The sequence below is a fragment of the Centroberyx gerrardi genome, chromosome 12, assembly GCF_048128805.1.
Source record: "Centroberyx gerrardi isolate f3 chromosome 12, fCenGer3.hap1.cur.20231027, whole genome shotgun sequence".
NCBI classification, from domain to species: Eukaryota; Metazoa; Chordata; class Actinopteri; order Beryciformes; family Berycidae; genus Centroberyx; species Centroberyx gerrardi.
In genome coordinates this window covers 24,504,532-24,517,121 of record NC_136008.1, presented here as the reverse complement: position 1 = coordinate 24,517,121, position 12,590 = coordinate 24,504,532, and the positions used below count along the sequence as shown (strand labels likewise).

The 12,590-nt window shown below is 44.2% G+C and overlaps 1 protein-coding gene across 2 annotated transcripts; it reads left to right on the top strand.

The window, feature by feature from the left end:
* Window positions 1-763: 763 nt before the first annotated feature.
* On the top strand, window positions 764-3,830 carry elovl4a (ELOVL fatty acid elongase 4a). Of its 2 annotated transcripts, XM_071925498.2 has the most exons (7): window positions 764-830; window positions 1,389-1,576; window positions 1,987-2,067; window positions 2,760-2,931; window positions 3,099-3,226; window positions 3,489-3,737; window positions 3,771-3,830. In XM_071925498.2, exons 1-7 carry the CDS (start codon window positions 764-766, stop codon window positions 3,828-3,830), a joined length of 945 nt encoding a protein of 314 aa, XP_071781599.2. The 2 variants fall into 2 exon arrangements, with proteins under 2 accessions (XP_071781599.2, XP_071781598.2); XM_071925497.2 differs by having other exon boundaries at window positions 3,489-3,830.
* Window positions 3,831-12,590: the final 8,760 nt, after the last annotated feature.

The following is a 12,590-nucleotide window of genomic DNA, read 5'->3' as shown; positions in this document are numbered from 1 at the left end:
CTGGAGAGAGAGGGAGAGAGAGGGAGAGAGAGAGAGGGAGAGAGAGAAAGAGAGAGAGAGAGGGAGAGGGGGCGTCATCTTTTTAGGATCATTAAATCACACTGTGTGACTGACTATGCATTCTGGTAATTATCGGCCTATGCGTCCGTCTGGCGCCCCATACACGATGACCCATTTCAATGTAAAGTGGGCCACAAGCGAGGCAATCCCACCAATGGTAAGCAGTGCTAGGTCGGCTGGTGGTCGTGCTCAAGCCAAAAATCTGCTGACACATGCGCTCTCCTGCCCAGTCCTCCCAGCCTTTGTGCGCAATGAAGCCTATATAGCCTATCCATCATGGCCCCATGGGGCCTAAGTCTCATATAGGCAGATAACCTGCCTTCTGTTGGCCTGGATGGGCCACTAATACTGGCTTCAGTAGGGTCTGTGTCTCTTAGGCCTACATTGTCCTCCAAGGTTACTCATTTTAAATCAGTTTCACCAATGACTCAAAATGCAATGACTGTTATGTTCTAGTTTTAAAAAGATTCAGCACTTTGTTAGAGTCAGACTGTTGATTTCTGATGTCTTGGGAGACATGACACACACACACACACACACACACACACACACACACACACACACACACACACACACAGTGACTCACTGGCCTCAGCTGTATCTTTGTAAAAGTGCTGGCTAATAGCTGAGTTTTAATGGCAATGACATTTTACAGACCTCCATTCTTACACATCTGTTTAATTTCAGGTCACCGGCCGCAGCCATGGAGATTGTCACACATTTAATAAATGACACCATAGAATTCTACAAATGGAGCCTAACTATTGCAGGTGATAATTTTATGTATTTGGTGTATGTGTGTGTGAGTGAGAGAGATCTGTTTGATAGAAAGTGAATGGCAGGGTGTTGTGTGGCTGAATGCACGTTTCTTTGTATATGTGTGTGCACGTGTGTAAAGTATATGCATGCTTGTGTGTGTATGCATACAGTACATCTACAGGTTTGTTTTCCTCCCATGGAAGTGAAATCAATAAGGGGTTATAGCTTTCATCTGGATTCACCGGGTCAGTCTATTTCATGGGAAGAGCAAGAGGAGCTAATATTTTGTTTTACCGCTTTACCGCATTTGAGAATCATAGTTTACACACGGATTTAACCAGTACACATTGTGAAAGTATAACTTGTGCCATTAAACAAGGGTGAGTGTCTATGTGAATTTGACCTACGACCCCTCCAGAACTATGTGGTGTCCCCAGAGCCACCAGCCTCTGCACTCGACCACACTTCGCTAAACTCCAGTAAGCTGACATTGTACTCAGTCACACTGTGCCAGTGCGGCCGGACTCTGAGAATAGTTATGTAATGCTGTGAGAACATCTGTCCCGCAGACAAGCGAGTGGAGAAATGGCCTCTGATGGACAACCCGCTGCCCACGCTGGCCATCAGCACCTCCTACCTGCTGTTCCTCTGGCTGGGGCCCAAATACATGAAGAACAGAGAGCCCTTCCAGCTCCGCAAGACCCTCATCGTCTACAACTTCAGCATGGTCTTCCTCAACTTCTTCATCTGCAAAGAGGTACAGAAGGTTCCTACTTTTGAGCCCCTCAACAACATATATTTCATCATGTACATAAGACTGTATAACCATAACACTTATTAATCAATCCCTCTGCATTTCGCCCCCGCTCCACCGCCACAAATACTCCCTCCCACCATTCCACCTACTTGCTATACACTGCAACCCTGCCCAGTCGCAACTGTGAAGTAACTGCAGTGAGCGATTGGAATGTGTGAAAGTCTTTTCCCAGTGTAAAATGGTCCTGTGAAACCATCACTATCCATTCAGATGAGCACATTACATCCGCAGCTCTCCCCCCCTGGGTTTTGTCCAACCTTATTATCTCTCTCTCTCTCTCTCAGTATGTGTCTCTGCCTCTCTCAGTTTATATCAGTGTTTCAGTGGAGGTGTTTTCTCTTTTTTTTCAGCTGTTCATGGCAGCGCGGGCGGCAAGCTACAGTTACATTTGTCAACCGGTGGACTATTCAGAAGACCCCAATGAAGTCAGGGTGAGTGTTAGGAGCAAAATGTTGTACATAGATGTTGTACACACACACACACACGCGCACACACGCACACACACACACACACACACACACACACACACACACACACACACACACACAGTATGCACACACTTAAGTGATAATGGAAGAGTTTTATAGAGTTATTGTTCACATATCTGCATATCTGGGTCCACTTTAGTGTTTTACCCCCTCCTGATTAAGAACAGGGCTGCCATGCTAAATCCTTGTCAGCACGCCAGTGAAACTTCACTCTCATAATGTTTTAGAAACATGATCGGCTTCCATTCATTTAAACATGCCGCTGTTATCAGAGCATGGGCAAGATGGAAAAGGCAGCATGGAGGGTGTTCAGTTTCACCCGCCTTCCATCCTACTGCTCCATGACGTCGTCACACACCTGACACACACACCGCGAGTCGGTCGCGCTACGCTGATCCTGAGGTCAAGCTGTGATGGAATACAATAGAATAATAGCACTTTTCCCCAGTGGGACCTTAAACGGTGTGTGGCATGCAGGTCACTTTACACGAGCTTCTGTGTGCAGCTCCTGATTATACAAAGAGTCAGAAATCAGTATCTGGATGAACTCGTTTTCTAATTTTTCTATTTGTCTCTATGTCTGTCTGTCTCTTCTCTCCACCTTTAACCCTTCCCCTGTGTCCTGTGTGAGGCAGGTAGCAGGAGCGCTGTGGTGGTATTTCATCTCCAAAGGTATAGAGTACCTGGACACGGTGTTTTTCATCCTGAGGAAAAAGTTCAACCAGGTCAGCTTCCTGCACGTCTACCACCACTGCACCATGTTCACCCTCTGGTGGATCGGCATCAAATGGGTGGCCGGAGGACAGTGTGAGTAATATGTTGTAATGTAAATGTCTGCGTCATCTCCCTGTTTCCCATAGCTACCTGTTGTATAAAGCTGATTGGCAAAAAAGTATGATAAGGGCATTAGAGCAACAGTGAGTTTTGAGATTTTGAAAAATATCCATCTAATTCTGTTGCTTTCTTTCATGCAGCGTTCTTCGGCGCACACATGAACGCAGCCATCCATGTGTTGATGTACCTGTATTACGGCCTGGCCTCCTGCGGACCTAAGATCCAGAAGTACCTGTGGTGGAAGAAGTACTTGACCATCATCCAGATGGTAAGATGGGACCGATTTCCATTCAGTTCATTCAGTTAATGTATGTAGGATGATTAAAGTCCCGATGAAATTAACTCCCATTACTTTTAAGGCCTGGAAAACAGAGTGTCTTTCATGGTGACCTCATGCTGCACTAGTAGGCGTAAAAACAAACCAATAAAAACATTAGATTTTCAGCAATCCCGCCCCTCCGCACCTCTCCCATCAAATAAAACTCAGTTCAGCTCACCTCAATTCCCTTTTTTCTCCTTTTCTGTCCCAGATCCAGTTCCACGTCACCATCGGCCACACGGCCTTGTCCCTCTACGTCGACTGCGACTTCCCCCACTGGATGCACTACTCCCTCATCTGCTACGCCATCACCTTCATCGTCCTCTTCGGCAACTTCTACTACCAGACCTACCGCCGCCAGCAGCCCCGCCGCGACGCCTCCTCCTCCTCCTCCTCCTCCTCCTCCTCCAAACCGGGCAAGGCGCTCTCTAACGGGACGCTGAATGGGCTCAGCAAGGCCGCCAACGGGGCGGCGGTGACGGGCGGCAAGGAGGAGAAGCCCCAGGAGAATTCCGGGAGGAGGAAGAGGAAAGGAAGAGCTAAGAGGGATTAGAGGAGGAGGAGGGAAGAGGGGTAGAGGTGAGGTGTGGCTGACGGGCCTCGCTTTGGATTCTAGGTTGGTGGTGCAAAACACACGAAAGACTTCATTTTGAGAAAGATATGAATGGATGGATGGATGTGTTATGGTGTGATGTGTTTATTTGAGCCATGATTTGGGTTGCTGTAGATATAAGATGGAGACTGGCCTGTAATGAGAGAGCTGTTGTGGGGAGAGAGGCGACCGCTATCACAAATAACCCAAAATACAGACTTTCCGGTACGGGATAGATCTTAGTATTCCTTCTCTTTATTGTGGTGCCAAGTCGATAAAGGTCAAAAAGCATCAGTGGCTTCCAAACTGCTAAAAATTGAGCCAGAGAAAGTGGTTACCCGGCCCATTTGGCGCGCTGGGAAAGCTAAATTAAGCGCGCCCGAAGTACTTGAAAGAGAATATGTACCGCTGTTGTTAGTGATCACTGCTGTACTGAGACAGGAATACACAGCGTCACACACACACACACAGACACACACCAGTCAATTTATATCTGAGCTCATTTTTTATTTTTTGTTGTCCTTCTACAGATATGTAACTGATGATGATGTATCATGTCGTTTTCCTCCTTAACTTGGCGTCTTTGTTCATGCTATTATTGGTGTTGAGAGACAGAGAGAGACTTAAGTTTACACGTCCGCTAAGGAGACACTCCTGCAGTTATCAGCTCATTGGTGAAGATGAAGTCGTCTTGTTGACTCTTCAGGAGGAGGATTGCTACCACTTGCCTTTGAGCCACACAGGAGAACAGTAAGCTCTCACCCATCTCAAGCATACGGTGACATTCTAGAGATGGAAATCATGTCAATGTCCATGGTAAGATGTATGTAGGAGTAGAAAAATCCGATTTCTAATCCTTTGTGGGCCGGATCTGATCTTTTCATCGCCGGTTTAACATGGAATAACCATGAGATGTGGCTCACAGAGGGTTAAAAAAAAATCAGATTTTCTACTTCTGTATAAATGCAATCATTACTGGTTTTCTACTGTATATCTCTAACTGTGCGTAATGTGAAATAACTAACCAAGTGGACACTTTATGTGATGAGTGGTGGAGAATTTGAAAGGATGTGCTTTATCTCAGTGGTTCCCCTTTGGACAGAGAAGCCGATGGCGTTTAGTCCCAGATGTTTGCAGATGTTTACCCGTCTTTTCCTGTCCTCTCTGCCGTTGTCCTTTGTCTTAACATGCTGGTGAAAAAATGTTGTGTGTGCCGAACAAAGTAGAAATGGTTGTGTTCTGGGCGCTTCTGTGATTAAGGAACATTCAGAACTATTCAGCAACTTGCAGCCAGTTTTTTTTATCAGATGTGAACTAAAGCCTACTCCAAGGACTGTTTTTCTTTTAATGAAATATCTTCCAATATCCAGTACAATATCTGTTGTGTCTAGTTTTGCAGGCTTTATCCATGTCAACTGGCCTTGTATGTAAATCTATCTGGGGGAAATTTGGATTTGAAATATAGGAGTTATGATTTATCTACAAAAAAAGGAGCCGGTGAACCTCTATAGTGACTTTTTATGTTATATCACTATGAAGACTAACATCGCTCTGCCTGCAGTATATAGAGTACAACACAGCGGTCGGCTCTATATCAACAAATCCAGCTTTATGTCATTAATCAAACAATGCAATTTGGTGTTATTTATTGGTTGTTTTCTATTTATTTTTATGTAAATATCGATTTTCATCGAGGTGAAAGTGCTTGTCTATGTATTTGTGTTCTTTTTGTGTTGTACATAATACATTGTGATATTTTGTACATTGCGCATTCGGGAATGTTCCCAGCTTATCATGCTTGGACATTTATGTGTCCACATTGCTTCTGTGTTTTTTTTTAAAGTATCATAACTTCTTTGAACTCTCTTCAAACTGAATTAAACTGAATGCCTGTAAAAATAGCAGCTTCTTGACACTTCATTTCACCCTCTGCTAAGGACATAGATTAGTATGTATTCCTTCTACATGGGGCAAGACCATGTTGTTTACATTGATGACTTGGATGGTTTAACGATTTGTGATGTGAGGAGACAGCATTGACACAGAATATGCCCAGAGCAAAGCTTCCAGCTGTGAGAGTTGTGTTGCTATTCTCCTCAGCAACACTAGAGAGCGCCATGGTCACATCTCAGCATAAATCAAAGTTACACAGTCACGCACATGCTGGAAGCAATGATTTCCATCCACTCTAGTGATGGAAATGATTCCTTCCTAAAAGATAAGGAGCTTCTTCATGTAGAGAACATCATAATTACTCACAAATGGCCTTTCTAATCTGTGACCTAAGATATGATGGCTAATCCATCCATAAATCAATATAAGTTTATTAGTGGTATACTTAGTATTATATTCTAAGTATCCTCAGTTTGTTATATATTAACTCTTTTCTGGGTGTATTGGTGTATCATTTAACCCAGCCCCAGGTCTGATGTCAGTAGCCTGATTTCCACTAGAGGGCCCAAACACCACAAACATTTCTCTGATTCTTTTTGCATTGTGGTCCCAGGACAAAGAGATCATTTGTAATACGAGGTAAAGTTTGTAAGATAGGCTGAAGCCAAAATAGACATACTTTGTTGTTAACATCTTATGTTGTTACTGGCAAGGCCAATTTGGCAATTATGAGGGTCAATTTTCATCCACCTCCTCCAGCTATTTATGCTCCCATGCAGCCTTTAGCCTTTTCTGTTTGCCTGTGCTTTGCTATTTGGGGCTGTTTTGTCAGGTCACCAGTAAGATCAATAACACAGCTGAATCTTTCATTCCATTTATACCAGACTAGTGTACCATACTCTTCAGCAATATAGAAGGGTCCGGTGGGGTGGGGTCATGTCTGTCCCGTTTTCATGTCATATGTTGTTTGTCTGACCTGCCTTATAAAAAAGAATAAAACAGAACTGCATCAAAGACAATTTTCTGACAACATGTTTGATAGACAATAAACAGTAATCCCATTCAAATTGAATTGAACTGAATTTATGACTGCTCATCCCTGTCTGAACCCCCTTTAGACCCTCCTCCCATCTCACCCTGACAGGATTAGACAAAGGTTTCCATGGCAACTGTACACAGCGGCTGTCTGACAACCCCCCCCCCCCCACCCCCACGCCCCACACACAAACACACACACACTCCCCACCCCCTCCTCCTGCTTCTGCTTCTTCTTCTTCTTCTTGAATCAGCTGGGGCCCATGTGGGATGCAGCACTGACAGGATAAACTATTAAACAGGCTTTTAGTGTGTATGTGTACGTGTATGTGTGTGTATGTATGTGTGTGTGTGGGTGGATATTGGTGAGGGGAGGTTTTGTGTGTGCGCTTGTGTAAGAGATAGAGAGATTGAGAAACACTGTGTGTGTGTGTGTGTGTGTGTGTGTATGTGCCATTCCCCTGCAGAGTTTATGAGTGGGAGGCCTCTAATAGCAGAGCGGGGTATTATATGAATGATGTCTGTGTTATTCTCCAGCCCAAAGCAATAATTTCACAACTCGGTAACGGAGAACCGCAGCCTTATCAGCAGCCCTCCTTTAGACGGTGGCCCAATACCCTCGCAACTGTTTCAACACTTTCCTCCTCTTTCCTCCAATATTATCACTACAGCATGAACGCTCTGCGAATGTGGTTTCTCAAATGACAAAATGATTTACAAGACGGCTGCTGATGAATCCCAGCCTGCAGCGCAAGGTTCAAATGAATGAATACGGTTGATGTCCTATAGAAATCTCAAAAGGTTCTTATAAGAAATTGGGCAAAACTGACTGATTTTTCCATTTCCTATTTCATAGTATATTATCAATGGTTGATCGTTACACATTTTCTACCATATTGGACACAATGTTAGATATCAACCACAGTAGGAAGTATGCCAAGTATGCCAATCCATGTGTTATGCACCGGGTTTAACTCTCATCAACCTCGTCTCATTCATGTGTTGCTTACTGATTTCATATCATTCAGGCTAACAGAAATGTTGCTTTGCATCCAATGGTTGGTCCAGGATGAAAACAAGAGGACTTATTCTCTTCTCCACACCTCCACACTCCCACACAGATACTTAGAATATCAGGACTAAAGCTATAGGCAAGCCACAGTTTGGTTTGTGCATGTGTGTGTGCATGTGAGTGTATCAGCACATACAGTATGTGTCTATCTGAATGTGTGTGTACCTAGGTGTGCAGCAGAACTGCCTCCTTCAAAAGAAATGCCCCCATGGATTCCACAGCAAAGTAATCATTTTCTTGCCTGTCAGAAACTCAGTGGATATCTAGAGCACAACAACTGAGACCGGAGACAAGAGACAACCTATATTGCACCGATAACTTACAGAGCACCAGCTTAACAAAGCTTTCTACTGCCTCCTTGTATACGTACTCAGAGAATGATGTTTCCATATCTCGTCCATGAAATGTCATTGTGCTAAGAAATATTAAACAACTAAGCTGTGAAAACTTCTGCATGTAAGTAGTTCTCCCCCCTGCTGTTATATGCTGCGCTTTGTTTAGCTTTTCATCTTTTGCAGAAAACTGGAGCAGCTTTCCACCTAACAGAAATGCAACATTTTTGCATCGTTTTATCTGAGTTTTGAGGTTTTTTAAGTGAGTTTTGATGTCACATACACTCACAAAGACTAGAGGTTTATTCCAAGAGGCCTTTCCTGTCTAGAAATATTTCTGGGGGAAACACTGCTGAGCACAGTTAGGTCCTTGGCTGTAACTGTAAGACAATCAGGGGTCTGAATTGTTTGACTGACAATCAATCAACTCCTAAACTTCATGAACTTTAGGCGTTGAAGGTGCTACATTAATATACTGTATCATTCTCAAATTAATTGTGACAGCTCGGTATAATCACGGTACACAAATGAGACCATGGTTGAGACAACTGGTAGGCAGTGAATTTCTCTAAATTAAGACCACATTTCCCATAACCCCTGTTGCTTCCTAGTGCAAACATGATGTTTCCATCTTCAGTCAAAGGCTTTCTTGTTTTTTTGCTTTACTGAAGAGGATAAACATGTTAGAAGTGAGTTTTCCATCGGCCTTTCGCTCCTTTCACCATCTGCCTTTGCAAGAAACTCTGAAAGCTTTAGCTCTGTTTGCGCTGGAAGAACAGCGCCCTCTTCCTGTTTTGTGCTGTAAAACAATCTCTGTACAATTGGACTTTGACATGAAATCTAACCTGGGGGTACACAATATAAAATGCAGTGTAAAGGCTGCCAATTTTTTCCGCAATGGTCTCATTCGATTATGGTAAATACATGAAATGAATGTGGTAATTATTCATTGATGTTAAAGTGCAACACGTAGCACCTTTAAGTGACACCATGTATTAGAATCTACAAAAACATGAAACTCAGTATGGAGCCCAGAGAATGACACTGCAGATTATTCTTAATAATCTTTAACAGTGACAAGTACGCCGCCTGGGATCCTCCGTCTGGACATGGTGTCACTGAGGATTTGGGGCGAGACAGAGAGAGAGAGAGAGAGAGATAGAGAGAGAGAGGGGGAGAGAGAGAGAGAGAGAGAGAGAGAGAGAGAGAGAGAGATGAGTGTGTGCAGTGAATGGGGATGTTGTTATTTTTAGGTGTGAGTTCATCAGGGCCTCTCTGTCTCTCTTTCTCTTCTCTCTCTCTCTCCCTCCCTCTCTCTCTGTCCTTGTGCTGATGCAGCTTGTCCTAGCCGCTGCCCTCCCTGTTCTCACACCAGAGCAAGGTGTGGGATGAAGTGCTGGGACGTGAGAAGCACTTTTACTACCCAAAAGATACACACAGCCTGTTTTTGTAATTGTAACAGACCTTGATTCTCAATTTCTACCATCTGACAAATACTGGCAAGGATTGCCAAGTGAGTTATCTCATTATCACTGAAAAAATCTCCATCTTAACAAGTCATTCAGTCTCATGTGAAGTCTTAAAGTCTTAGTTTTTGTGAAACAAGTGAAAAATGCTGACAGTGGGGTGAGATAATTCCACTTGTTTCCAATATAGCTTCACTTGTTTCAGGAATATTCTGGAAACAAGTGCCAATATTTTGACACCCCCCACTAGTGTTGAGAAATTAACAATTAAATCAAGAAATCTTAAACTCAATACTAGATTAAATGACAAAATTAATAATATGCAAATCAATAAACTGACACGTGATGAAGATCTTGTGTGAATTTCATACTCTTCCCCTGGTGATTAAGGCTAAGATGATCTGACACTTTCACACCCCAACATCATCCCTCTCTCAACAGGCCTGTGTCACCAGGTCTCACTCTTGTGTTCTCACTTTAGACACAGTAGAATCAGTAATCTTGTCTAGCACATGTGAGCCCCCATCTGTCACTGTAAAGTCCCAACAAATGACTGAATGGCCATAGGGCAGAAGGAGAGGGGGGTTGGGGGGGAAGTGGTGTGGTGTGGTGGCAGCGGTATGTGTGTGTGATTGTGCAAGGGAGTGCAGCAAGCCCCCGAACATCTGTGATCCTATTCAGAGAAAATGGACGACAACCCCTTGTGCAAAGCCGGCTGATTGGCCCTGCGACAACTTGTCTGGCAATTAAACTGTGATTACAAAAGGAGAGCGGTCTCGTCCTTGGGTGGATCAAGATATAACGTTATACAAGCCAGCGCTGACTGAGGCTAATGGATCGCACAGAGGCAGAGGGCTAAGAGCCGTGGCTACCGAAGCCTTGACAAAAGCTGAGATCCGTGCCATGAAGCATTCAGAGCAGAGCGAATCCTAGCTTTCCATCCAGCAGCGTTCTCTCCGCTCCTGGCGCTTCCTACAAGCTTTCTCGTCACTGCGCTTGGCTTCATATGGGGATGATGCATGGGAGAGCAATCCGCCTCATGTGTAGTGCATTTCAAACAATCACGGAACTTTAGACGTGCATGTGATTTATCCTATCAGGTAGAAGAGAGCCAGTGGAGCAGGGCCAAGAATTAAAAGCTCCAAATGACAGGCGAGCTGAGTCTGGCCCACCTCAAGTATAATTCAACCAAGGTGAAGATGCCTAGGAGTTTATGTGGAGCCTAGGAGAGTTGGGCCTGGTTCCAAACTGAATCAACGGTCCTCAGTAACCTTTTCCGTCTGAAAGATACACACATGAGCCTGGTTCCAAACTGAATCCGCTCTCCTGACAACACCTATTCAGCCACATTCTGGGGGAAATGCGTTGGCAGGCGGGATTCCAAAAGAAATTTCTTATTCATCCCCTGACGGAAAGTACTCTACCTCTCCAACACATACTAAGCCTTCCTCCTGACAAATGCTTTCTGGGCATCCGTGGAAGGGTTTTGCAACCAAGGCACACACAGAGACAGAGAGAGAGAGAGAGCGAGAGAGAGAAAGAGAGAAAGAGAGAAAGAGAGAAAGAGGGAGAGGACAGCAGCCAAGTAACAATAAAAAAAAGAAAAGACCATGCTTTTGGTGAAGGGCCGATTGTTTTGAAACACAGAGGCATGGGGTCTTAAAATAAAACCTCCCATGACTGAACTATTTAACTGGGCTCCAGGTTAAGACTGGGTGTATTAGATTACAAGAGAGTATCGGGAGAGCTAATAAGCCATTCCTGATTATTAAACCAAAGTCAGCTCTTTGTCCCGAAGCCATTCTTCAAACTGAGACAAACAAAACAAAACGTGACACGGGTGCAAGTATTTGAACTCTCTCAGATGTGTTTGATTTAGCTTGTCAGATGCTTGAACTGCCTCATATGCTATGAACAGGAGATGGAAATTGTCCTGGCCCGCTTCCCAGCTAGTGTTTATCAGTCAGGGCCTAATTGTCCCCATCTCCTAAAATTCAAATGGAGACTAAAGGAGATTGTATGGAGGTGGCAGTTAATTCCACCTGCTGAATGTGCTGAAAATCCCTAAGTCAAATCCCTGATTGAGATACTGTACTCGTCCTTGTTCAATGACACAGCCTCGAAAAGAAGAGATGACGTCTCCTGTCTGTCTGTCTATGCAGCTGTCAGCCATAATGTCCTCCTGATGTCATGCATTTTGCTGCCCCATTGGCAGGAACTGCTTATTACAATATTTATGAGAAGTGAGACGCTCTATAGGGGTCAATTCAAGTCTATGATGACAAGGTCAATTCAGCTGAGGATAATTTAGAGTTGATCACATTGTGGTGAGGGAAGGAGAGAGAGAAACACACACACACACAGAGAGAGAGAGAGAGAGAGAGAGAGAGAGAGAGAGAGAGAGAGAGAGAGAGAGAGAGCCGTGCAGCTACTGTATCCTGCTGCATGTATCCTCTCCTCTGTTCTTCCAATGAGAGCAGCCTGCTGCGCGCAACTTCATTTCCGTCCGGCCCCTCCCTCCCAGCGATGATGTAATGTCATGAATATTGAAACAGTTGGGTTGGTGGTCGGGAGGCGCTCGGAGTCAGCATCCCTCTGCCTCCCCATCACCACTACCCTTCGGGATCCGACAAAACAGCCAGAAAAGGTAAGGAAAATCATTTTGAGGTGCATTATTTTTGACGTGCTTTTCCCTTTTCCTTGACCACGTGGGTCTCTGTTGCATGAATGTGACAACTGTAATCTGTATAAAGGACAACCGTCTGAATGTGGTCCACCATTCAGCCTATGCTCTGTATTGTTGGGCCTCCACTGTAGCTTGATTTACTGTTGCTGTTCCCAGTTGTTTGCATGTAAAAAAAAAACCACATTAGCCTACTCCGAATTGTGCTTTTTTCTTGCTTAGACTAATTGAATATTGTTT